The sequence below is a fragment of the Rhea americana genome, unplaced genomic scaffold (assembly GCF_003343005.1).
Source record: "Rhea americana isolate MKP2758 unplaced genomic scaffold, rheAme1 scaffold_32, whole genome shotgun sequence".
Classification (NCBI taxonomy): Eukaryota; Metazoa; Chordata; class Aves; order Rheiformes; family Rheidae; genus Rhea; species Rhea americana.
The window spans coordinates 90,520-116,999 of NW_028186446.1; the positions used below are offsets into that span (position 1 = coordinate 90,520).

The 26,480-nt window shown below is 35.1% G+C and overlaps 1 protein-coding gene across 1 annotated transcript in view; it reads left to right on the plus strand.

Annotated features, from left to right (window-relative positions):
* Nucleotides 1-681: 681 nt before the first annotated feature.
* MINDY3 (MINDY lysine 48 deubiquitinase 3) overlaps nucleotides 682-26,480 on the plus strand; it is a gene marked incomplete at its 5' end in the record, with an annotated part of 55,507 nt that continues 29,708 nt past the window's right edge. Inside the window, 10 exons of the mRNA XM_085310445.1 lie at nucleotides 682-685; nucleotides 2,381-2,460; nucleotides 3,729-3,786; nucleotides 4,253-4,426; nucleotides 8,091-8,142; nucleotides 10,059-10,173; nucleotides 11,484-11,557; nucleotides 12,012-12,091; nucleotides 18,213-18,283; nucleotides 19,442-19,522. Of these exons, the coding sequence (XP_085166571.1) occupies nucleotides 682-685; nucleotides 2,381-2,460; nucleotides 3,729-3,786; nucleotides 4,253-4,426; nucleotides 8,091-8,142; nucleotides 10,059-10,173; nucleotides 11,484-11,557; nucleotides 12,012-12,091; nucleotides 18,213-18,283; nucleotides 19,442-19,522 (789 nt within the window). The remainder of the gene's footprint in view (nucleotides 686-2,380; nucleotides 2,461-3,728; nucleotides 3,787-4,252; nucleotides 4,427-8,090; nucleotides 8,143-10,058; nucleotides 10,174-11,483; nucleotides 11,558-12,011; nucleotides 12,092-18,212; nucleotides 18,284-19,441; nucleotides 19,523-26,480) is intronic.

Genomic DNA, 26,480 nt, shown 5'->3' on the forward strand with positions numbered 1-26,480 from the left:
GAGACAAGTAAGAGTGACTAGAATTGATCCTTGCACTGATCAAAAGGCTGAAGGTGTACAGTATAGTTTGTAAAATAGCAGTGACGCTAATGTCTAGAATGTCTTCGATGTAAATATATGAATTTTCTTTAGAAATAGACAAAAAATAAAAAGAAAGAGGTGGAGAGGAATGATGATTGTCAGAGTGGAAAAATGAATGATTTTTGTTACTATTTGGACCACAATGTGTAGTATATGAAAGAAAAGAGTAGATAGTTGTCACACATTTGCTTTGATAAACTGTATGTAGAAAAGTTAAGAATTAGATTTTGGAAAGTTTTTAGAAGAAAGCAAGACCAAAATCCCAAAGCCTATTATATGCTAAACAGCATTTAGAATCTTGATGTTTATTAAGCATTAAACAACTTTTTGCTAAAAAGAAACAAAGTGTTGCTTTAGGCATTGTTTATGCTTTTCCTCTATGATTATGTTTTGTCAAATTCTGTTTAATACTAGTTTTGTATTGTCTGTCCCAAATTTGTATTCATGCTAGTAGATCACACAATTTTTTTTTTATTTTTAGGAAACAGTTTGAAAAACAGTGCAGTGGTAAGCTGAGACAGTTCATGCTTTCTATCAGAACCCTGAAGAATGTGAAATAGATCCGAGATATTTCTTAAGTGTGGTTAAATGATACCATAACCAAGTATGTCAATTTACTGTAGTGGTTCAATCATTAAAACAACTAAAAACTATACTGTTGCAGTGTGCTAAGATGCATGCGTTAACACCTCATTTAGAGGAAAACTTCTAATATGGATAAACCTGCACAAACTAATTAAGATAGTTTAAATGATTAATGATATTTCTTATTAGGGCATGTGCACAAATGAATGAATTGATGCTAGTGCAAACTTGGCTGTAGTATGGATTAATGGAACTTCATTGCTAAATTAGGTGATGATGGATCAAGGTAAATAGGTGTGATGAGCCTCTGAGCCTTGAACATGAAATGTGTCATTGTAATTTAAGTTTGACATTAGGTTCAGAAAGACCGGGAGCCTTGCTGTGAGATAAAGCGGAAACCCCAGTTTTTAAGAASTATAGCTACATTGATCCATTTTGCATTTTTTCCACACTGCTGTTAAATGACTATAATTTCTCTGCTGAAATACAGCCTACAAAAATACGTGGAAGTCCTCACTCACGCTGCTTGGTATTATGTAGCTGTCATGCAGTATTGGGGAAGTCTGCACTGGGGGTGCATTTCCCCTATTCAAATTCATATGTGTGGATTAGGGGCTCTTCTGATATGGCTGAATGGTAATACTGTGGAATTTGGGAAGGGAGAAGTGGTAGGAGAGAAGCACTGAATATCTTTCTACCAGGACTGGCACTGCTGTGAAAATACGCATTTGTATCCTCCTCTTTCTTCTTGCTTCCACTTGCTTGCCCTTACCAGTCAGCTGCTGGCTGCATGGTTTTTAGATTACATTGACCTAGAATAACTTGGGCACAATCTTATCAACACTTAAGAATAATGCGAAATATTACTCACTATGAGTAACTTGTTATGTATCAACTTCATCAAGGTAATTGTCCATCTGCATGTTTTTATCCATGAGAAATGTGAGCTATGATTCTATATATCATGAAGAGAGAAAGTTTAAGGGCAAGGCAGTTGCAAACAACTTTGCAGTAATGGTTCCAGCATTTGCTGTATTATGTGACTCTACGATAACTCTGGAAGTAAAATTAAAAAAAATAAAGATGGAGATGGGGGGGAAGCGATCTTGCGTATCAGTAAATAGGTTACAAATATATACACACTCCTTTTGTGGTTACAGGTGAATAGTAGAGTTACTTGCATATTTCAGGCTTAATAGGAAGTATTGATAGGCCAAAAACAAGATTGGTGGGAGGTGTACTGTACCCTTAGCAGGGAATAGAAATGCCTTACATGTGTTCGATGAAGCTCCAGAGACTTTTTACGTATGATGGAAGACCGAATATTATCACTTACAAACAGGTTTTAATTAATTCCTAAGAAACAAAAATCTGTATTATACCTTCAGCATCAAACCACACTTACTCTACTGACAGTCTTACTTTTAAAAATCCTTTTGCTTCTCTAAAATTCTAGCTGCTGGCCCTTTGTGGTTGTGATTTCACTGCTGAGATAAGTAATTCATCTCTTTACTCTTCCCCATATCAATGTTGTTTATTTATTTATTTTATTTTCTGGTATTTTAACCAGATTGTGTTGTATGATCAGGAAAAAAAATAGAAAACTTATCTTTAAAAATGAATAAAGCAGATGTCATTTCTTTTAAGGAGGAATATTCATACAAGTATACTTGTTTATTTATTTTACTAAATGTGGGGTGTTTTCATTTGTCAGGATTTGTCTTTAGTGAATCTGAATCAACTGCATTAGAACAGTTTGAAGGTGGCCCTTGTGCAGTGATTGCACCTGTTCAGGTAAGATGTATTTATTGCTGGAATAGTTTGAAATTTGTAAGCCCATGATGTCATCTTTTCTTCTCAAGATATATATTATTGAAGATCAGTTTTATGCAATTTCATAATTGTAGTGTGGAGGGGACAAAAAGTTAAGTACAAGAGAAGACAGAGGTGGACTGATTTTGAAAATAAATCTGCAGAAGTGGACTTGTTTGAGGAAGTGTGGCAGGCTGATCGTTAGCTTTAAAGTGGGGAATGCACAATAAAGGGGAGCAGTGAGATTAKGTATAAATACAACTGTTGTGAAAGTGAAAGCCTAATCTTTTTTCATTTCTCAAATTCTTTCCTTAGAAGGGTAGTATCTGTGTCACAATAGCTACTTTGGCTGATTGTGTTAGAGATACCTGAAGTAATTTATTTTCAAACCTGTCTAGATTTATTATGCAAGAAAAAGAGAAATCTGAAACTTCCAAATCCTAGTTAACAAAATAATTGAATAGAAGTATGTCAGATGAATGTATCTTATTCTGGACGCCTGCTCAGAATTTCAGATGTGCTCGAATAGGCTCAAGTGTCTGTGATGATGAATTTGGATTTGTTACTTTATCTTATCTTGTGGGCTGTGTGCATATGCTTTGAAATACTGTTTCTGGGGCAACTCTGACTCTGGTTTAGAGMTAAGACCTGTAGGCTGGATCTGTTCTACTCAAGCAGTCAGTCTAGTTTGCAATTATTCTTTTATTCTCTTAGGAGTGCCATGTAGAGACTTGCAGACACTGAGTCATGGGCCAGATTACTTTCTCTGCTCTTGCCTACTATTACACACAGGTCAAATTGTGCAATATGTCTAGATCTGTGTTGAGGCCTTGTCCCCTGATAGGGGACATACTTCATGAAGTCTTTCTTCATGAATCTGCTCRTGGAGTAAGTACCCAAGTCAGACAACTGCTGTCATAGGGTTCTTTCATCTCTGGTGTGTGTGATATGATACTCAAATGTCCTTACGTAGCCCTTGAGACACTCCAACACTGATGACACTGAAARACATCTTCCAGAGGAAGGGGCACCCCTTGTTTAGGCTGTTAACTATGAATAGGACTTACAAATAAGGCCAGAGTTATAATTAGTTTGGATGTGAAAAATCAGAAACTGCCCAGGCTCAGGTCCCCTTACTGAGTAATGAAGAGCTTGAAGCCTTACCAGTAACATGCAAGAATGATTTGGTGTAGAACTTGTGATGGCGCTGTTTTGTATTTTAATAATTATCTGATGCTTTGATACCAAAGGCATTCCTTTTGAAGAGACTTTTTACCAGCGAGAAGTCTGCTTGGAGAGATTGTCCAGGTACCAAGACCTCTCTTTTATTTTCATTTTTTTCTTCTTTTTTTTCAATAATATGTAAGGAAAGCCATAGTGCAAAGAATATAAACATTTGTGTGCTTTCTTTTTATTTAGATGTATTCCTATGCTATTTTATAGGAGGTAAACRGTATGCATACTGCAGGTCTCTAAATTCCCATTTGTGAGATCTATGCCAGTCTGTAGTATTTATGTGCTTGTATAGTATTAGATTAATTGAAATCCATTATTAGGATAAAGGATGGAAGGACTTCTTTAGAGACCACTTTAAAATTCTGTGGTCTAGTATAGTTGCACTGCAATTAACATTAATAAGTAACAATAATATAAAAATTAATAAACTGAAATAATTATTTGAAAGCCTTAATTTAATATATATRCCAGATACTAACAGCACATTTAAGATACTTATTAGCAGCAATTCAATTCACATAGGTCTCTGATCTTTCAGAAGAAGAACAGAAGAACCTTCTCTGTCATACGTTATGTGATATTTTGGAAATGGCTTGCTCTGATAATTCTGAGTCGTACTCTCTGGCGACATGGATAAGAGGAAAAACAACTGAAGAAACTGCTAGCATTTCTGAAAGTCCTGCAGAATCTAGTCATCACGAGGAACAACCCTGTAAGATGTTTCTGTTTATAATTAACTATCATTCTGTGTTTTGTTGTTTTGAGGGGCTACAGCTTTTTATTATTGTACAGATAAGGTTTTTGGTTTTGTGATTCCGTTGAAAATAGATAAATTTTTGTCTGTTGTAAGTTGAGGCATTGACTTTCTTGTAGAAAGGAACATGGTATCACTGGTGTTTTCATATGTGTTTCTTGAGTTTGAGCAATTTGCCAGATCTTTTCAATGTTCAGGCCCTAATAAATTATAAAATAAGTTTCTTTAGTTTGGAAATACTTGTATGCTTTTTAACACTGGAGAAATAATTTTATTTCAGCCTTTGTAAGAAATTCTACAAAGCATCTGATCTGTAATACTTTGAATCTCCTTTTAGGTAGAAGTAGCTTCCTTCCCTTCATGTTTATGCAGTACCACTATGGCTTAACTAGATCATCTTCTGCTAGATTAACAGAATATTTTTGTAGGCTAGAATTTTGTTACCTACCTTTTGCTTATGTCTTGATTCCTTCATTAGTAACTGGCATCAAGGACCTAATAAACATCATCTGTTGCGCTAAGATAAGGCATCTATGCATATCTAACCACTGTGGTGTCAGTGACATGGAAAATTTTTAATCTGTGTGCACATGATCATTGAGATGCACATTTATTAATCCTTTTTAATAGGAGATATCCAGGGTGTTAAAAGATAAGTTTTTCTTTTAGTTTTTTTCCTCAGCGTGCCCCTTCAGAAATATAAAAAAACTCTTCAACATAACAATTGTATAAGTAGGTTTGCACGCAAACTGCTAGCTTTAGCAATAAGTAATGTTAGAGCTTTTTATGGTAAAAGTCATCTTTATTTGCTTCTGTGAATTGTTCCAGGTGCTTTAGACTGCTCAAGTAGTTAAAATGTCACTTAATTGAAAAAGGGCTCACCAGCTAAGAGTTACAAAGTTACACTATTTTTTATTTAGAAAATCTATTAAATAGAGGTTGTCTCTACAGTTTTTCTATTAAAACATCTGTTCTTTCTTTGAAAGTTAATAATGAGGTAGTAATAACTTTGGAATTACTGATTTCAGTGGACTTTTCAGTTGTCTATGAAGTTTTTGCTCATATTATGAAGAAACAGAATCTAGCTACCACTAGGCTTTTACTGTCCTATTTGTTAATATACTGCCTTGTTTTAAGGAGTTTTTACTGTAAAAAAATATGTCCAGCAGAAAATCTTTTTTGATTCAAGCTCTATTATTACTCTCAGCTCTGATGTTAAATAAAATAATCCATACTATTTCATTTCTATTTTTCCTGTTTCTATGCAAGTCTGCAAGTTTTGCTTGACTTTGTACTTTATGCACTGGGATGTGCTTAGGAAGAACAGGATATGTTTTCCACRAATAGTCTGCTTTTGTCAAGAACAACTTTAATCTTTTTAATTGTTCATCTTCTACTTTCATTACTAGACACTGAACATCTCTTGTATGAGCTCTGTAGTTCAAACAGTATTTATTTTTGCCTTATTATATAATACACTTTTTAATGTAAGATTTAGTTGTTTTGGGGTTTTTTTGTTGTTAACTATGGAGGGAAATTCGGTTTCTTACTTGTTTAGACTGGGAACAAAAATATAGATGAAAAGATATGGGTAATGCCGAGTTCTGTCTCTGCTAGTGTGGAAGAAATTTATTTCTTGTTGGATGCTGTAATCAGTAGAAATAGAAACAGGCATTGTCATAGTTTGCAAGAGTTCAGAGATGGTGTAGAATGAGGAGGAAGTGTTACAGATACGCTTTCATGTGGAAGGCTACTGCTGTTTGGGAATTGAGCATGGGAATGTCCATGAAATGTGGTTAGACACAGTATAGAAATTTTTTAAAATTACAACCTAATTGTCTTTCTTTTACAGCTTATGCTCTAGTGCTGTTCTTCCTTTTCCTTTCCATAGAATACTGTCTCTATCTAACCTTGTTTGAGTTATGTCTAGCTACACTTCTCTTTAGGATTTTTGTACTTTCCCTTTGTCCATTTGAAACAATAGTTTTCTTGCCATTTCACTCGGTTCTGTAGTAACAGAATGAATCTGTCTGTAATCCAGCTGTATGAACAAAAGGTGGATCTGAACACACTTACTGAATTTAGTTGCATTTGTTTCATCTGCTTTTGTGGTGTATACTAATGAATTGTTGTTGGCCATGCATTTGGCTGTAATAGTGCAAGTTCTCAGGTTCAAAGATTGCTTTATATAATTTATTCCCTCTAACTTTTGGCATCTAGAAAGCCTAYGTACCGAGAGATTTTTTTAGTTCCTGTAGCAATTAAAACTTTTCTTATAAAAACACTTTTTAWTAAAAAAAATGTTTGGAATTTTGCTGCAGTGTAGATTTGTATTGTTTCATATTTTTCAAAAATGTTAGAATGCTCACAATTTTTATAATTGTATTGAAAACCTAACTCTTGCAATTCCTAATTGTTATGATTTTTTTAAGATAAAAACAGTCACTCTAGACTACTACTTCCTTATTTCTGTAGTAGGAATAAATTGAAAATGTCATTCTATTGCTGTAGTGAGAATCAGTTGTATTTGCCCATAAGTAAATCAAATGCACCTTTCGACATACAGTCAGAAAGGACATAAAAACTAGTAACAAGGAATATTCGTGGGAAGAATTGATCAATAATATTGTAAGTGCTTCAGACATTCAGTGAATTGTACGTTGTCAAATTCAGTAGCTGCATGATCAGATGTTATTTAAAAATTCAGCATTAAGTGACCTTCTCAGAAAGTGGAGCTATCTGTTTTGTGTATTAGTCCACTAGCAGTAAGATGAAATCATTATAGACATAGAGGGCACTAAAAAGTGCTGTAGTTCTTATTTGAATGCTTATAAGAATTAGATAACAACACARTTGGCAAGTATAACTTCCTGTTTGTAAAAGAAAACTTGCTTTTAGAAGCTCACTTGCGTCTCCCTGGTTTGGAAATGTTACGAGAGGAACAAAGATATAAAGCCTGTGTTGAACCTGGGAAGATACTAGATGCTGTATTTTTTTTCTTTCTTGAAGCTACACTTCTATTTGAAAGGCTATTAATCCATTATTAATTGAAAACAATGAAAAGGTTATTTAAAAACAGGATGTATAATACTGTATGGAATAATTCTACTTGTATGTAATAAATGTTAAAAGGGAAAAGCAAAAAAAAAAAGTCACAGTAATACGGATGTATATTTGAAGAAAAAATACAGCTTTCCTACATTGGTACTGCTCTAAAATGGTCCAAATAATCATGCCTGCTTTTTAATAGGAAATAGTACTACTTCTTGACCTGCAAAATTATGACTATAGTATGCTTATGCTTGATGACTCTGTAGCAGTCATAATTTGTACAAAAACAGCATCATATTTGACTAATATTTTCAAGGCTACACACTTCCGTGGCTTTGTGTTCTTAGTAAATTGATTGCTCCAAGTAGAGATACAGTCAGAGATTTCTATGACAGACTCTTAATATTGCAGTAAATTAGTTAATACTAGTCAGTTTTAAAAAAAATTTGAACGTCAAGGCAGGAATAAAAATTAAAAATATAATTAAAGCTTGAAAATATACTAGCTTGCTCTGTGTATCTTGTGTCATTTTTTGCCATGTGTAGTGCTGAAAAGTGTCTCTTGTGTATAGCTGCCTTGGCTGTCGAAGAGCTTGGCTTTGAGCGATTTCATGCATTAATTCAGTAAGTAACATGTTGGAACATTTAAAATACAATATTTTGAAGTTGCACTAATATTCACAGCCCCAAAAGGGCTATGTCAAGGTGCTTTTTAAAATATTTCTCACCAGGTTAAACTTGGAATTCAAATTTTTTTTAATTGCATTTTACAATTTAAAATGGGGTATAATTTTAGGTATTAAAATTAGGCTTTAAAAAAATGGAGCCATGTATTGTGGACAATTTCCCACATTGAACTCATGCATTTCAAATATGTGAACACAGCTATGATGCATATATAATAAAGTTAATGATGTTAATATTCGATTTTTTTGTGCAGTCTTTTAAAACAGTGATTCTAACTGAAATATTTCTATGACATACACTGAAGAAAAAAAAAAAGTTGACCTCTACTGTTTTTTCTGAATTGATACAGTAGAGGAAACATTCTTATAAAAGTTTCATATACATGACTTATTTTGTCTCATCTGCCTTAAGCACTGTTGAGTTTTGAGTATAAATGCAAAATTTACAATTCAAGTGAGTTTAATGTAATTGCCATTTATTTTCACAATGAATAGCTTAATCTTAAAAATACTTGTTGAAGAAGAAAAAAATGGAACTTAAAAAGACACTTGAGATAGGAAAAGTTACATATTAAAACTGAAGTAACTTCTGATTATTAYCTTCAGTTTGTTCTGTTGTAAAGTAACTTTCATATGAGGAAAGAAGAGAGGAAAGAATATATAATTTCTGAAAACCTTATCTTACTTAAACACTGATCTTTCCCCAATCTTTGAGTTTGTGTTGCCTACTTCAACTTTTCTTCTTTTCTACCATTGGAGATGAACACTTTGGCGTATGCCTTTAGAGCAAGTTGAGTGGTAGGTTTCAGAACTGTCTTTGCTTTGTATACTCTGATGAAAAAAGGTAGTTTAAAAATCTCGTGTGTTAGCCAGAGTGAACCCATATATGAATATATTTGTACAGATGTACAGATCTTTTAAAAAATAAGTTTTACTAAAAGCCAGCAAAAATAGAAAATAATATACCTAAGTTTGTATAAGATAAGCAGAGAATGTGATCTCAGAATGTACTAATGTTTGTGTTCTGAAAAACAGTATTTAGCTCTAAATATTCCAAGAAATAGCAAGTGTATCACTTCTCTGGAATCTGATGAATCTCCTCCTTCCCTTTGTTTTTTTATTTATTTTTAAACATATGGTTCACCAAGCTTACCTTATAAGCCATGCAGCAACATTATTATGCAACCAGATATTTTCCCAGATGTTTATTTACAACTGGTGGTTTTGAACAATTTACTTTTTCCAAAGCTAGAATCTAACAAAATCGAAATATAGCTACATTTATTCTAAAGGCTGAATAAATGCTTTCAAAAGTTGTTTTGAAAAGCAGTCTCTCTGTTGGATATGGTAGTGTCTGATGAGATGTCATCGAGAAAGAGTTTTAACTGGTTCCGTGAAAGTTTTTCCCCACTGTTCATTGACTGAATGTCTGTCAGAACAGCACATAATGCAAACATTGTTCTGCTGACATACAGTCTATTCACAACTTCATTATTAACGGTGTTTTCCAGAACTGTTTGTTCAAACCACTCAGCTCTATCACAAGTGTTCGTAACTATGCTTATTGTTTGCATATGAGAACTATAATCATTTTTGCACATTACTCCAGAATTGTTTACTATCTTCTCATGGATAAATGGCAATACCTCCGTGGCAGTTATATTAACCGCAGAATAGTTGCTGTGTTATTGTGTATGTAACACCAATTTTGTTCTGCTTTTACTTTGGCAGTTCAAAGGTTAAATCCTAATATTTCTTGTTGTGCTTTGCTGACACTATTCTACTGCTTCGTCTAAATACATTTTCCCTCTCTCTCTCTCTCTCTCTCTCTTTTTTTTTCCCCCCTTCCTTTAGCAAGCGAGCATTCAAAAGCTTCCCTGAGTTGAAGGATGCAGTTTGGGATCAATATTCAGTGTGGACAAACAGATTTGGAGTATTGCTCTTCCTATATTCAGTGATACTAACAAAGGTTTGGGTTTTTTGTTTGTTTGTTTGTTTTAAGAGAAAGTTTGATCGTGTTACCCTTTTTCTATAAAAGGTGACCASTAAACCTGTATGAAGAACCAAGTCAAAACTAGATACATGGAGGAATGGTATATTTGTTTGTGTTATGATAGATTTCCCACACACAACCTTAAACTCAGTCTCGTGCCCCCCCCCTTCTGGAAGAATTACAGATTTTGGAAACATTCTGCCCAACATATTTTGACTGTTTGCTCTCAAGAGAAAGAAGTGTGTTTAATTCTTTAATTGGCTATGGTTAGTGGTTTACCCAGGAGTCATTACTGACTCTGATATTGTTCAACATACTCACCAGTGACCTGGATGAAGGGGCACAATGCATCCTCAGCAAGTTTGCAGATGACACAAAACTAGGAGGAGCTGCTGATACACCAGAAGGCTGTGCTGCCATTCAGAGGGATCTCAGCAGGCTGGAGAGATGGGCAGAGAGGAACCTTATGAAGTTCAGTGAAGGGAAGCGCAAAGTCCTTCAGCTAGGGAGGAATAACTCCATGCACCAGTTTAAGCTGGGGACTGACCTACTGGAAAGCAGCACTGTGGAGAAAGAACTGGGATTCCTGGTGGACAACAAGTTGACCATGAGCCAGCAATGTGCCCTTGTGGCAAGTAWGGCCAATGGTATCCTGGAGTACATTAGGAAGGAGGTGATCCTTCCCCTCTACTCAGCCTTGGTGAGGATGCATCAGGAGTACTGTGTCTGGTTCTGGGCTCCCCAATACAAGAGAGATACAGCTACTAAAGCAAGTCCAGCAAAAGGCTACCAAGATGTGAGTGAGGCATCAGTCCTTTCACCATGAGGAAAAGCTGAGAGAGTTGGGACTGTTCAGCCTAAACAGAAGACTGAGGGGAAATCTTATCAATGTGTATTGTACCTGTACCTGAAAAGAGGGTGTAAAGAGGCTGCTGCCAGACTTTTTTCAGTGATGCAGAGATAGGATCAGAGGCACAAACTTCCTGAAACACAGGAAGTTCTGTCTGAATATGAGGAAAAACTTCTTTACCGTGAGGGTAACTGAGCACTGGAACAGGTTGCCCAGAGAGGCATCCTCCTTTCTTGGAGATGCTCAAAAGCTGTCTGGACACAGTCCTGGACAGTGCTCTGGGTGACCCTACTTGAATAGTACGGGTTGCACTGGATGATCTCCAGAAGTACCTTCCAACCTCAACCATTCTGTGATGTTCTATGATTGCATTCTGTTGTTGTAAATGTTGATATTCCTCCTTAAAAGGGCAAAAATGCTTGTAATTTTTTCCTAGGGAATTGAGAACATAAAAAATGAAATTGAAGATGCAACTGAGCCATTGATAGACCCTGTTTACGGTCATGGAAGGTAAGCTGGAAAGTATGGTTGATACCACTTAAAAGTGGGGTAATTTTTAATGTTTCTGTAACTGATTGTTCTTTTGTGAAACTATTGACATTACAAAAGATTCAGTTGTAACTTTTTAATAGATAAAAGCAACACTTAATATAGCCTTCTGTTTCCACACTTTCCATTTTATGCTTCAGTGGTTCTGAGGAAATATTTCTTCTATTGCTGAATGTTCTGAGGAAGAGTTCTCAAATTCAGGGCTAAATTCTTGTATGAAGTTCTTGACTGAAAGAGTAGAGACTGTGTTTGTCTGGCTAAACTATATATATGGTCTAATTTAATATAGTGTAAGTAGAAAATGTCTGCTCAGCTCCCCAGGTAATAAAATAATTTTTTCATTTACTTAGAAATAACTAACATAAATTGTGTGTTCCTTTTAATAATGTTTAATGATTTTCTTTATTTTATATAGCCAAAGCTTGATTAACCTGCTGTTGACGGGGCATGCTGTTTCTAATGTGTGGGATGGAGACAGAGAGTGTTCAGGAATGAGTAAGTTGATTCTATTTTATATTTCTTAGTTTTTGCATGCAATGAAATGCTGACCTACAAATTTGGAATGGGTGTCATATTTCTACTTTGATAGTCTTTACTGTTCTTTGATTTAAGTAGACGTCAAATGGAAATAAAACATAACTGCACAAAATCTCTGAAATTACTATCAGTGAATACAAGATTTTCTACTGCAAAGTCAAACTATAAAATACCTGATGAGCTGGGTGATGGAAGGGAGTACGTCCTTAGCAAGTTGGGGAGAGYGGTCAATAAATTGATAGGCAAGGCTGTCTTTCAGAGAGACTTGTCAAGCCAGAGAAGTGGGCTGGCAGGAACCTCATGAATTTTACCAAAGGCGTCTGGGATGGACTAACCCCATGTACCAGCACAGGCTGGGTACTGGCTGACTAGGAAACAGCTTTGAGAAAAAAGGACCTGGAGGTCCTTGTGGACAGCGAGTTGAACATGAGTCATCAGCGAACCCTTACAGCAAAGAAAGCCAGCTGCATCGTGGCCTGTATTCGGGGGCATATAGACAGCAGGTCAAGGGAAATGATTCTTGCTTTCTGTCTGGCACTTGTCAAGCTGCATCTGGAATATTGTATCTAGTTTTGGATTATAGAACTACAGAATTATAAGGATGAAAGCGCATCAAAGACCATCTTGTCTGAACTACAACAGTGAGGCAATTTAAAATATCTTTAAAGCATCTCTGATGTGGTTTGCCTAGCTAGTTTTCAAAAAATGTCTCATGAAGATGACTTCACAGTCTCTGTAAGTATTAGACCATATTAATGGGAAGTTGTTAGGTTTTTCTTCCAATATTTAGCATAAGCCTTTTTGTTGTGAAGTAGTGTATTTTTCTTTATTCTTCATACATTTTCACCATACCATGCTTTTCTGTATTAAGTCCATTGTCATAATTTTTCATTGTGTGATGTGTGGATTTTTTTATAAGCCTTTGTTTGTAGCTTGTGATTTCTAGACCTCTTCAGAGGTCTGTGCTGTGAAAGTATAGGCATATTGGAGACATATTTAAGTGTGATGCCTATAAAAGCAAGCCTGTAATACAGAGAAGTTATTAATATACCATGGAACGTGAATTAGCTTTCTGTGATGACAGGGCGTTACTGACTCCTTAGACTGTTTTATTAGTGTGCTACTTCTTCACTGAATCTTCCTTCACTTTATATTTCTTCATTTGCTGTATTTTTCCTATTATACTTTTTTGARTTGTAGAAAGGATGGTCTGAATCCAGTAACAGTTTAGATTCTGAAAGTGCTCACATCCTCTCTTGTTAGCCACTTATTCCATCCCTGGTTCATCCACTTTTTTTTTTTTAACAGACCTTTCCATTATTTAAATCATTGTTGGAAATACTGACTGAAACTGAGATTTAAGACAGATCCTTGCAAGATCTGAACTGAAATACCCTGGTTTGACAGTCAACAATTAAAATCCTTTGAGACTTTTTAGTTAACTGCCATCCATGTGATTATGATGCTGTGTAGGCTGTACTTCTGTATCAGACTTCTCAGAATGACATTTGGAGACTGTCAAAAGTTAATAAAAGTCAAGTCATATGGTATCTAACTCTTCTTGCTCTTATCTGCTGAGTTACTTAACAGGGCATTTAGGTTGGATTAATGCAGTCTATTATTGATGAGCCTATATTGGCTGGTTTATACTTTAATCTTTCCAGTGCATGCAATTTGATTACTAATTTGTTTCAAGGCCTTTCATAGGTTAAAGTCATCCTTTCTGGTTCTTTTTTCTCCCTTTTTGTTGTTAAGTACTTGTTTTCACTTTTCCACGCTATTGGTAATTATTAATCGCTCAGAGATTACTTTCTGTAGTTACTTAAGTGTTACATAACAAATTTCATTTGGGTTTGTAAACTTGAACTTGTCTGTCTTATTTATAGTATTATAGCTGATCTTGTTTTTTTTCCAGATGACACCATTATCTCCTTGTTAATCTTGACTATGCTAATGTCATTTACCYTTTTCTGAATATTAAAGATGGTTTAGAGTTTTTTTCTACTTTTTCTGTATTATTTTATTTTGTCAATCACTACTGATTCCTGCAGAATGTGTAGAATGTTGTTGTTCATTCTCCCCTTGCTAACTGAAATTTATGTTGTAATTTAGTCTCTCTAGTTTTATCCATTCCAGTCAGCATTTTTAATTTTTTTTTCAGATTGTGATTTATGAATCATGAATTGTGCTTGCAACTTTCCTTTGCTTTGGGATAACTTGCTGTTCTACATTTAATATAACTGTTTTCAAGAGCTTTCAGTTCCTTTTCCCTCCTTTGTCTCTCAGATTCTTTCTGGGAGATCTTACTTGTTAGTGAGAGTTGGTTGCCAGTACTGCTCGAGTTTTCTATGTGCAAATGTAATGGAAAGAGATTTCAGGTACTCCTATAATTAGTTTAGTCAGTTTAGTTGAATTTCTGAAACTAAGGGGCAGGAAATGTGTTCCTGGGTAGAGAGGGAAAGGGGTTGCTAAAGAACTGCAGAGAGCAGAGAATATGAAGTAGTTCATGGCGTATAAGCATAGGCGATAGTAAAACCTTAGTGAGAAGGTTCACGATGCAGTGCGGGAAAAGGAAAAAAAAACTAGATAAGCGATTCTGTTACCATAAATAAGTACACTTACAAAATTGAATTTTCAAAATGACACTTGCTTTGCATTTTGATGCAGAAATTGTGTATTACACTACCTCTTGTTCAACTGTTTAGATAAGTCATCTTAGTAACTAAGTAAATGATCTTTGAAATTACTTTTAAACTATTTTAAAAGCACCGTCACTAATTTCATGAGTAACAGAGATGATACTGAATTACAAACTTCAGGAATTAACATCATCAGTTTGCTGATGATATTCAGAGCTGTAACTCCTGTGATACTGCAAAATGTCCAAGTAGAGCAAAAGTTAATAATTTGGGTTTCTGTTAGCCACTGCTTGTATTAACAAGYTGAAAGTATCAAGGCTTTCTAGTTGAAACTATCAAGGCTTTCTAACCTTCTCTTTGGTCTCCTATCTGCATAGTGACCTTTAAACTGTCCTTGCTTTAATCTACTTTAATCAGTTTTCCATGGGAGCAAGTATGAGGGGTTGTAGGTTTTTTGTTTCCTGAAGAAAAGAAGCATTGCTGTTCATATATCTGTACTCTATCTTTCATGAGGTAACTTTGGACACAACTAGTTTTGATCGAATTTTGCATGCAGCATTTTAGGCAGAAGTTCCCACAAGCTGCCTGAGAGAGAGAAACTGAGATTAAYGCCTTCTGTGAGAAAGACTGTATGCTGAACTCCATGTCTGTTAGGTTTTGCCTGTGAGTGGGCTGGTCAGCGCACATTCAGCTGAGTAGTAACTCAGCATATGCAGCCTCACTTGGCTTGTGTCGGAAGATAAAGGAAATTGGGAATATTGAGGAGAAGCAAAGAATACAAAATATAGTAGAGGACTAGGTATGGAGGGAGATGGTTGTGGTGTTTGGAGAGGTTCTGAGGACAGAAATATTGGAGAATCTCTACCTTTTTTTTTTAATATTTTGTGGGGGAATTTTTGCTAGAACTATTCACTTATTTTCTATTTTGTATTTAAATCACCAACTTTATATTTTATTGGACCTAGCTAATTAGAACAAGCTTCCCTTCATTCTTGTGTGAAGTGCAGCTATTTAACTTGGAAAAACAGTACTGTAAAAACCTGCCTTTTTTAAAGTAGTGCCAAGGATTTGTATTGTTTCAGATTGTCACTAGGTGGCAGTGTTCTGATACAGTTGGTACAATGTCTTTAAACTTAAACTTTCATTAGTTGGGGCCTGCACTTCAAGGCTCTGATTTTCTCTCTTTTTGGAAATGGAGTACACTTGCAAAARTCCTTTTTAAAAAAGGAGAAACTAGTTTTCTGGCAAGAGGCAAAGCTATTCATTTTTCTTTAAATGACACTGGTATTATTGGATCTCTTCGAGGGGGGTTGTTTCATTGGAYAGGGAGGGGATATGTACAAGGACTAGCTTTGGTTTAGGGAGAGCAGGTTCTCTTTGCTTCCTCTGAAGTTACCCAAGAGTGTGGTGTGGGTTTTTTGGGGTTTTTTTTGTTTGTTTGTTTGGGTTTTTTTGCCTTTTTTCTCTCTCTGCTTCTCTGACTGATTCTGAAGGAGGCATTGGCAGACCACTGTCTGCAGGTTAAAGTTAACCTAATATCTTTCAGCTACACGATCTGTTTAGCAGTCTATTAGCTATTTAGGACATTCATTCTCCAACAGCTACTGTCATAGCCAGAATCTCAAGTCTTACTTATCTGTCCTAGTTACCGCCTCGTTATCTGTCAGAAGAGGCAAAATATTTAATCACTTGATTTTTTTTTTCTTTCTGAATAATAAATATTACATATATCTGACTATTTTGCTGGGTTGTCATGGCCATCAACTCCCAAAATTTGAAGCCTTTGTCTAGCAGACTGATTTTTACATTCATCTTAATTTTTTTTTCTTCCCCCAAATTCATTTGGCAAGTTAGCTGAAATTATGGTCCCTTAAAGTACTGTTGCATGCTTCTGCCATTCRTTCCCCTTCATTGTACATATATATCTTATTCTTGAATTCCCCCCTAGTTTGAAGGGGATCCGTTACTAATTTTTGAATTGGGGTAGCTGTCTGCCTTTGGTGCTTCACCTAAGTGTGTTACCACTTACAGCAACACAGCACTTAGTCAATATTCTGCAAAGTATGATCTGTGCACCTTCAAATATCTTAATTTCAGGAAAGTTTGAAGAAGTCTTGGAAAGCATAGGTTCAGACCATGGGCTCTAAAAACTTCCAGAAGAGAAGTAAAAGGATCTTTTTAATATATAAGCTTCCAGTCACAAACTCCAAGGAAGGAATTATACTTAAATGCCACAAGGATAGTGAATGAGTCACTGTTTGTAAGTTAGGCACAAATATGGCAAACTCATCCAACTTTTTGAATTTTTGGAGGGCTTAACAGTAAAGGAAAAAATTCAGCCATTACTGTGATAAGTTCTCCACTATTGCAAAGCTCAAGGTTAAACTGGTGAAGAAGCATGGCATACCATGACTAGTGCCGTGAGTTGTAATGAAATACAGAGTTGAGTCCAGTAGAAGGAAGAATCTTCTAGAACACTTTTTTTTCCTCACTTGTAGTTCTGATGCTTTAGCCCATGGATAAAGACTTCCTAGTTTTTTGCTTGTGTATGTGAACCATCAATGTTGACAAATACAGTTGGAAAACAGTGTTTCAGAAGAAAATTTCAAATTTGAAAAAAAAAATCGTTGTTCTCTGAAAAAGGAAACACAGAGCTTGTTAAATTGGTCAGTTTATGTTGCGTGTTTCTGTGAGTACTTGCAGCATCAGGTATATGCTGCTCTTTTTTTTAGGTAAGTAACGGTTGATTCGAAGAGGGTACTTGTGCTGTTAAGACAATGTGTGTGTGAGCCCAGAGCTGCTTCATCCTTGTCATTAGAAATACGTTCACTCTCATTCTCTGTTAGGGAGCCTCAAATGAGGCACTGTGAGTACTCTTCCAGAAAACCAGGAGTACATAAACAATTCAGCTATTCCTGACAGCTGTGTGTGCTTGAGAGTGGTATAATAGGTTACATGGAAGTTAGTATAGGAAATGGGATTCTGTGAACTCTTTCCTTCCTACTAACAAAGCTATTATTTGAAAAGATACCGTTTTGTATTCATAATATGACAAGATGAAGATAAATCTAACCATGGAACTCTTTCCCCTGCCTGTCCCAAACAAAATATTCCTTCAGGATAGTTGTTCTATTTTTAAGAATACTTTTGGTGCAAATTACAAATACCTCTGCTGATAAATCCAACAACTTTTGAAAACAGGCCATCAACAGCAAACTTCTGTTAAAACCGTCCATTTGACCCTTTTTATTTTATAAAGAGGAAAAACATTAAAGCTTTGCAGTTTTTTGACCATACTCCAATGATTTACCATTCCTTGTTGATAAAACTGCATGATTTTCTAAAATTGTTATTGACTGATTTTGAAAGCAAACGAAAATGGCTTAAATGAGACTTTGCAGGGGATTTTAAAATAAATCTTGGGTTTTGTTTTTGAACAGAACTTCTTGGTATACATAAACAGGCAACAGTAGGCTTTTTGACATTGATGGAATCTCTGAGATACTGTAAGGTAAGCTTTTTTGTGTAATTTAAAATATTTTTTCATTAAGGCGTTGTGGGTTTCTTTAACAGCATTACTAAAAGCTTCACCTTGAACAATCAAAGATCTTAAAGAACTTTTAAAATATTTTCAACTTCAGATTACAACTGAAAATATTATATAAAAACATGTAATAATTTTTAAAGGAAATTTTTGAATAAATGTTATTTAAATGAAAACTTCACTGCACCAATTTTTATATAATCAATTAGAAGAATTTTTACAAAAATAAAGATTAATGCAAGTTAAGTACRTGGCTATAAAACTGTCCCCTGTATACAGTATCAGGTCCTAAAGTGACTTGCTGTTGTGAATGTTACAGTWCTGTTTTTTTATGCTATAACTGTCTTCCATTTAAAATAAATAGTCATTATATAGACAAGGTAGAATTGCTATTAACTGTGCTCTGAACGTAATGTATCCAAGAGTTGGCAATTACTTTGTGCATCTATCTACGCATATCTGAAATTTGAAGTACAACCTAATCTATATCACTTCTTCTGGTTGCAGTACAGAATTTTGTGATTTAAGGATTCTGTTTAAGAAATTTTATGCCTTACAAATAACACTTTTGAAACTATAAATTAACCRTAATCTAAGTTAGAGGAATTCAATATAGTTTGAGAAAGAAGAAAAATAAAAATGTTTGAAAACTAATAGTATTAAAGAAGATAATGTAGTTCATAGAATGTTGGTATATTGCCTGTAGCTGTCCCTTCATYTGTTAGGTAAATGTCAATTCTGAGTTGAGATATCTAAACCCATCTCATAAATCAAGTAGACTTCTACCTCATTTTGGATCTGATTGTATGATTGTTCAGCACAAAGCTAGTTTATTCCTGTTCATTGTTTGAAACATTGTCTCCCAAGGTTGCAATATGGAATACTGTTGTTAACCACTTTCATCAATSTCCTATTTCAGTGATATAAGTGTTATTTCAGTGATTGTTTTCAAAGTCAATCAGAAGTCAGCGATCAAAATTAAAATCTAAGTATTTTACATTGCTTTGTAGTTTTGGTTAGCATTTTGTGTTAGTTTTTGAGAGCAATTGAGACTTTRTTAACTGGGCTGTCATTGTACCAACTTGGGGTTGCTTTGTGTTTCTGATTTTACTGCACCTTTTTTAGGTTGGCTCTTACTTGAAATCTCCAAAATTCCCTATTTGGATACTTGGCAGTGAAACGCACCTCACAGTCTTTTTTGCCAAGGTATGTTAGATGTAATTTTTGTTATGCGACCTCAGGCAGATAAACACCTCATAAATCCAAAGTTCTGTAATGCAAGTTTCACCTAGCTTTAATATTTTTTTTTAAAAAAAAAGTTGCCAAACCTTTCAAATAAGTTTTCCCTTGAAGGCAGATCTGTTCAAACATTTTAGTGATACTTCTGAAATTTTAATGAAATCTTTTGGTTCTACCTTAATTTATTGGGGTAGGGGGAACAATACGCTTTAGAATGCCATAATTGTGATGTGTTCCATCTCAAATGTCTATAGTACAAGAGATACTTAAAAATAGTTATATGTAGGAGGCTGTCTGTAGCTTAATCTCTCTGACAGTACTTTCACAATTTTTAATACATAGCTATAGATTTTTGTGTCCTAGTTAACAGTACTGATACCTTTTTTTTATGCTAATTTCTAATACTTATTCTAACAGATATTCACTGTAATCTGTGGAGCATGTAAAATGTCTTTGAGATAAGTTCTTAGTTCATAATCATAGAGAAATACAAATTGTTTCTTGAGAAAATTTGGTCTAGTAGCAGATAGTGAATTATTTTCCGTACGTTTTTAACTTATTTCTTTCTGCAAGCTTTCTTCTGCATAAAAAGTATTTACTGAGATTAAAAATGGTACTTAATAGTACATTTATTAGTACTTATTCGAAGTAGGCTTTCTCTAATCAGTGTCTTACAAATTAATAACTATTTTTAGGTATCTTTCCTGAAAATAAATACTAAAACCTGTGACAAATTTAAAGCCGTAATTAACTCAGTTGTTGAAGTTCCTTTAAAAACAAAAAAAGAAACAAGAAACACACACTTTTGACCTGTCTAATTTTTAGAAACAGGAAACAAAAGTAACAGATTTTCTAAAAAGTAGGTATTAGCAGTGTGTTATTTCCTGCAACACTATTTCTGTAACTTCAAATAAAAACTAAGATTCTTTTCACTGAATTAGTTCATATTTTTGTCCTGTGTATTCTTCCGCAAAATAYGTACTAGAGTTTATTAAAATTTCTTGTGACTGATAGATGTTCTTTTTACAGTATTCCATACTGGTAGAAAAATTTATATCCTCCTTTGAATATTTGTTTTCTGCTTTACTATCTTACCAGAAACCGTCTTTTCTAGTGAAGTGTTTGGATTTCAAATTTTGAAATTTTATTTATAACTTTTCCAAAGGGAATTGTACCATCTAAGCTGGTATCTCATTGTCTAGATACCAGTCTGATGCAAACAGACCTGATCACTGAGTTCTACAAGTCAGCTGTACATGTCCAGAATGTTATTACACRTTCTAATGTTCTGCATCTATGATGCCTGTTTCCAGACAGAAATCCATTTATAGTGCTCTTTCTTTTAGGATTTTGAGGTCTGTTAGCTGGGTGTAAAGTAACTGAACATCAATGTCTGTTGTCTCTTAATACAACTTGYTTCCTCTTTCTTCATCAAACTCCATTTATGCTGTGGACAATTTCACCTTGTGATTAATATCTTAGGAATTACAAAGCAGGAAAAAAAAAAGAAATATGGGTTCGGCAAAGAGTCCCACAGATACCTTCAAATTCTCTCTTTAACAAAAGAGTATGTAAAAGTTCCAAAAGCCCTTAAATACGCACTTAGCATGTCTAATCACACCCTCTCTAAAGTCAAGGTTGTTCGGCGTTTGGAGCTTGCCCACCATGGACAGAGCAGAGATGTCACAGTGGAAGTRCTGAACTATATTGGTGATGTGTTATTTTATCAGTTGAAGCTGCATGTCAAAACCTACAGGACAGAATTCAAATTCATTGCGGAAGGGTTAGTGGGCAAGTTGTTGAGTGTGTGCAGTTTTCAAGGTGGTGCTTGATATTTCCAGTTTGGTGAATTTGATTATGTGAGACAGACTTTCAGAATGGAAAGAGAAGAATGGAGAGAGGAGCCGAAAACAGTGCAGATTAATTTTAGACAAAAACAAATCCAGCATTAATTCTCTCAAACTGCATGTGATTTACAGGAGCCTAATACTTATGTTTGTAAGTACAAAAACATCAGGCTGCAGTAAGCAGAGTCGTAGTTACTTTTGTAGCTGTCTGAATAGTTGGCCCAAGAAATGTAGAAGAAAGATAAGTACTGCCGTCACTATAGACGAGCAGTATGGGAAATAGGGGAATGGGACAGAATCTTCATTGCTCTCTTGGGGACCTTTCTTGAGCAATGGAAGCTGAACAAGCAAAATATTTTGCTCCAGTTCTACGTATCACCCTATTCACAGAAGGTTGGTTTCTGTCCTTCAGTACACAGGTACTTCGTTCAGACTTTAAATTACACTTGAAGTACAGCAATAAACAGTGTTCTCTCAACTATGGAATGGAAGACCAGCTACCCTGTTTTTTTTTTTTAACGTCAGAGCATTTTTAATTAAATACTAAAAGTGTTAGAGAGCTGTCTGCCAGAAAACATTTGTATTACTCTAAATCTGAACCATTCTCCTCTGTGTATCTCAGAGAAAATTCTTTCACTTACCCTTTCTAGAGTAAATAAATGTCTTTAATAGCTGCCACTCTGCAACTTTCTTATACGTTCTCAGTGGATTCTATTGAATGAGCAAAATGTAACACAGCATCTTCGTGCTGAAGATCACACTTAAGTGTCTTAAAGTGAAAAGAAAAACTTAGTTGGGCTTAAGCTGTCTGTGAGAGCTGAGTCAATTCCTAGTTTTATAACAAGCCTATCAATGGGTCAGCAGGTTCCTCCATTGTTTTAGGTACTTAATAGATTTTATTTCTTTATATATGTGTGCTTTGTCTTTTTTACCACATCATTATGTTTAATTTAGMATCAAAACTCACTTGGGATGTGCAGAGGTATTATTCCCATTTTACTACTAGTAAATGCAGGTACAAAGAAATGACTTAAGAAATATTTTCTTCCTTAATAGTAATTTTGATCCAAGCACATTTTATCAGAGAGAACCATTTTTATTCCTGTTGCTTGGCTGAAAGCATAAGCAGTCTTAGCTGTTTTCCAGGATTGTTCTGATCCAACATGAGTGAATGTAGTCTCTCTCATTTTACATCCACACTTCTGATATAGAAAAGTTATTCTTAGGGTAAAAATGATATGTAGCTTTTACAGATTGATGCATCTTTTACAGATTATTTAAGAGCATGCTAGTCTGTGAGGTTACAGCACTGGAAAGCCTRTCTTTGGGCAGTTACTTACCTTTAGATATTTTGGAATCCGTCTCACAGACACAGTGAGTTGAAATGCGGTGGATAGTCTCTTCTCCAAAACATGGAAACATGAAAATACCTGTCATAGTGTTTTGATTTACTAGCAGCCACTTACAATGGAAGAGTTCTTTCTAGATGGAAGAAAACAGAACTCTGGAAACACCTGAAATAAAATGTGGCAGATGTGGGGTAAAATTTCAATTTCTAAGATAGGCTGTCTTGACCAAAAATACTACAGATTGTTATACCAGCTGAGTATGTGATGAAGTTGGAAGGTCATATAAAGATTTATATTACCAAAGTAGTCAGTTCTTTGGAAATCTTAGATGTAAAAAATATGGAAAGATTTGTGTGAATACTTTCTTGCTGGGAGGGAGTGGCACTACTAATTAGTAGTGGCATATTTTCTTTTTTCGGTTTGGACTGATTGTTTATAAGGCYGGAAAGCAGCTTGATGCTCAGCAATCTGAACTTAATTTGTTGTCTGAAAAAAAGATAAGGATGACTGTTCTTCCTAGTGGTCATGACTCTGCACATACAACAGGATAGATTTTTTCCTATTAAAAAAAGAAAAATAGGTTCTTCACAGACAGCTAAATGCAAGCAGACATAATTTCTGCCCATTTGTGCCCTCCTTTCCTTTCACTGAGTAAGAAAGCTCAAGTCGCCTCAGGCCAACARAAACAAAGAAAGAAGCTTTCATTTGACACATTAAGTATCCTGCATACTCTGTCAGATGGTACTAACATGAAGGGACAGAATTGTAAGTGTACTCTAAAAATCAAATTTAAAACTACAGTCTTTTTTTTTTCTAAATGGAAGGGAAAAGAGAAGGAAAGAATTGGGGCAGCTCTAATTTATTTAATACAGAAGAACAGCTGTGATGCTTTGGATCAAATGCTATGGTCAGTTTTTGGTTATTTAAATGATATTCTAGGAAGTTTTGAMTAGCTGAGACTATTCAGTCACTGTGGAAAAGACTACAAGCAGGTTGAAAAGTTATGTGAAATAAAATGAGAAAATATTTCAGCGCAAACAACAGAAAGAACAACAGAACAGATTAATAGAAAGAACYGCTTTCTAAGCACCACCTGCCAAAATGCTAATGCTAACCTACATGTCCTGGAAGTTTGAATCCAGGTTCTTTGAAAAGACAGCATGGAATGTGTCCAGTGGCTTCAGGTAATCCCAGTTGTGTATGGGGACAATTTTCAGTTGTATAAGTTTTTTTTTTTTTTTTTTTTTTTTTAGACGGCATACGAGATTTCATTCCCATTTCAGGAAGCACAAAGGCCATGACAAGAGTCGGCTATCTACTTTTCAGTTACAGCGTTGTAGCATTTCTAGACTTGAAGAATCAGATGAGCAGAGGAAACTCCTGAATGACACATCTAAGTTGCAGATTAATACTTTCTTTGGAAAGTGTCCCTGTTCTGCTATGTTAAGACTGTTCTTATGTTTTCTGATGATGTTTGTTTGTTTTTTTTTTTTTTAATTTCAATCACTGTTATGTATTCCACCATGTTCTTAGAGTCTTTCTTCAGCACCCTTGATGACATTGTCCCTCAGGAAAAAGGAGATTCACTTCTCTTCCTAAACAGTCTTTCTAATCAAGGTTCAGTAGAAGAAAATATGAGCAAACACTGATACTGTTTTAGGAGATCCTGAATTTGGGGCAATGATGTCTGCCAAAACTCAGCTAAGGAGGAATGTTATTGTCTACAATATTTCCCCTCTAAACATCAACAGAATGATGGTAGCCATGAAGGAGCATAAGGCAGAGATGTAAAAAGAATTCAACCATTAATGATGTGTGTTAACAATTCTGATCTTTCATAAAAGTAGCCTCATACGTATGCAAATGAATTATATTTATCTGTTACGTTAGGAGCTCTGCTAACTTGGGAAGGTGCTGAAAAATATCTACACTCTTTCTTTTGTGTTTCCGTAATAGGTGAATGCAGGTAATCAGATTTTGAAGGTGTTTTTGCAGTTCACTTAGGAAATCTTTACAGAGCTTGCAGTTTTGCAGCCTTTCATTAAATAAGTAGTGAAATTGGTTCTGGTTGGGACAGTCCAGATATCTGRCAGAGAAAAGACAAATGGGTAGGGAATCTGCAGGGATGAATTCTGGGCTAGAGCAGGGTTCTAAATTTCTGTGTGCTAATTATCCTCAGAGTGACAAATGCTGTTTTGTTTTTGACAATAGCTCTCACTTGATTAAATCAGCAGTGATATCTTTAGATATCTCTATCAGCTTCTAATGTAAGACTTGTCTGCAGAAAAAGAACCTTTAAAGTGAATGTTAGAGCTAGTGTTCGCTGTGGGCCCCTAAAGAGCAAGCAGTTCTGGTTGGTTTAGAGTTCATAGTATGAATGCTGTTAAACAAATGGATTTAAATTCTTCTGAATAACACAGGAGTTCACAAAGATTGCTTTGTATAAATAGTTTACTAGCAGAAAGGCTAAGTCTTTTTAGAATAATGGTCTCACAGTTGGCAGGGAGACCTCAAAATAAAATATTTCTGTAAGGTATCCACCTTATTTTAACTTCAGGATCTTAGAGCATGACTGTGACACTTTATTCTGCTTTTCATGGGTCTACCCAATTTTACTTTTTGCCTACTATGGATGCATTTTTCTCTCTGAGAATAGACCTTCTGATGAGTTTTAGTTTTGTGTGTATTTGGGAGGCGTTTTTCAGGAAAATCTGTTGTACTTTGTTCATTCAGGTAACTAATTCTCACAGCAATATTTACCTAAGTAAAGTCTAGATTAATATCCTTGAAGTGGGTGGAAGAATATCTTGAGATAAGGCCTTCCCTCCTGCCAAAGACTAGTACATTTGATTCTGCCTCTACGTTTAATATAACTGGCTATAGTGCTCACTGAACAGATTTAAACACCTTACCATTCAAAGAACTGTTGTGGTAAGAATTGTCACACTTATTAAATGCTGATGAGTTAAAAAAAATGTTGTTAGCTGTGTAATTTATTTTTGCCTTCTTTGCGGAATGTTTTTACATCTAGATCTTTACAAAATTACTTGAACAAACTTGATTTTACTAAAGACAACGTTAGCATGCTAGTAAATTTTATTTTATACATAGACAGACTTTTAAAAYGGTGCCACCACAGTGTTGTGTTGCTTTGGGATTTGGGATTTTTTTTTCTTCTTTTTCTAGTTTACTTTGCTTAAAGGAGTGTTTCCATTGAAAATGACAATTTACTGCCTCAGTTGATATCRATCTTACTTTTGTAGAGGGCCATTGCTTCTAGGGAAATATCCAGGGATGTAAACCAACTGAGCTGGTTTAAAATACTAATAAATGTTTGGGAAAATTACAGAGGAACTGTGGAAAGTATTGAAGACACTGCTCAATGTCCTCTGTCCATAATATGTTGAGCCATGTTATGTCAGTTACAGCTGTGATTCTGGTTGCGGTAAAAGCATGCCTGTATTGGAATGTAACGGCTTTAAGGAACTTTACCTTGGGACAATATTGACTCATCTAGTACAGCTTTGCAGTAAGTTATGCCCTAGCTTTATAAATGAGAATGTAACAACCTGACTTGAAGCACACAATCTTGTGGGAGGAAAAGTTACTTAAACTTTTGATTGTAGTAAAGGACACCTTATGTGATGCAGTAGTGTATGGTTTGTTTTTAAGAAACAAGCTGATGACACCGTTGTACTAAACATGATGGTAGCTTTATTTTCTGTAAAG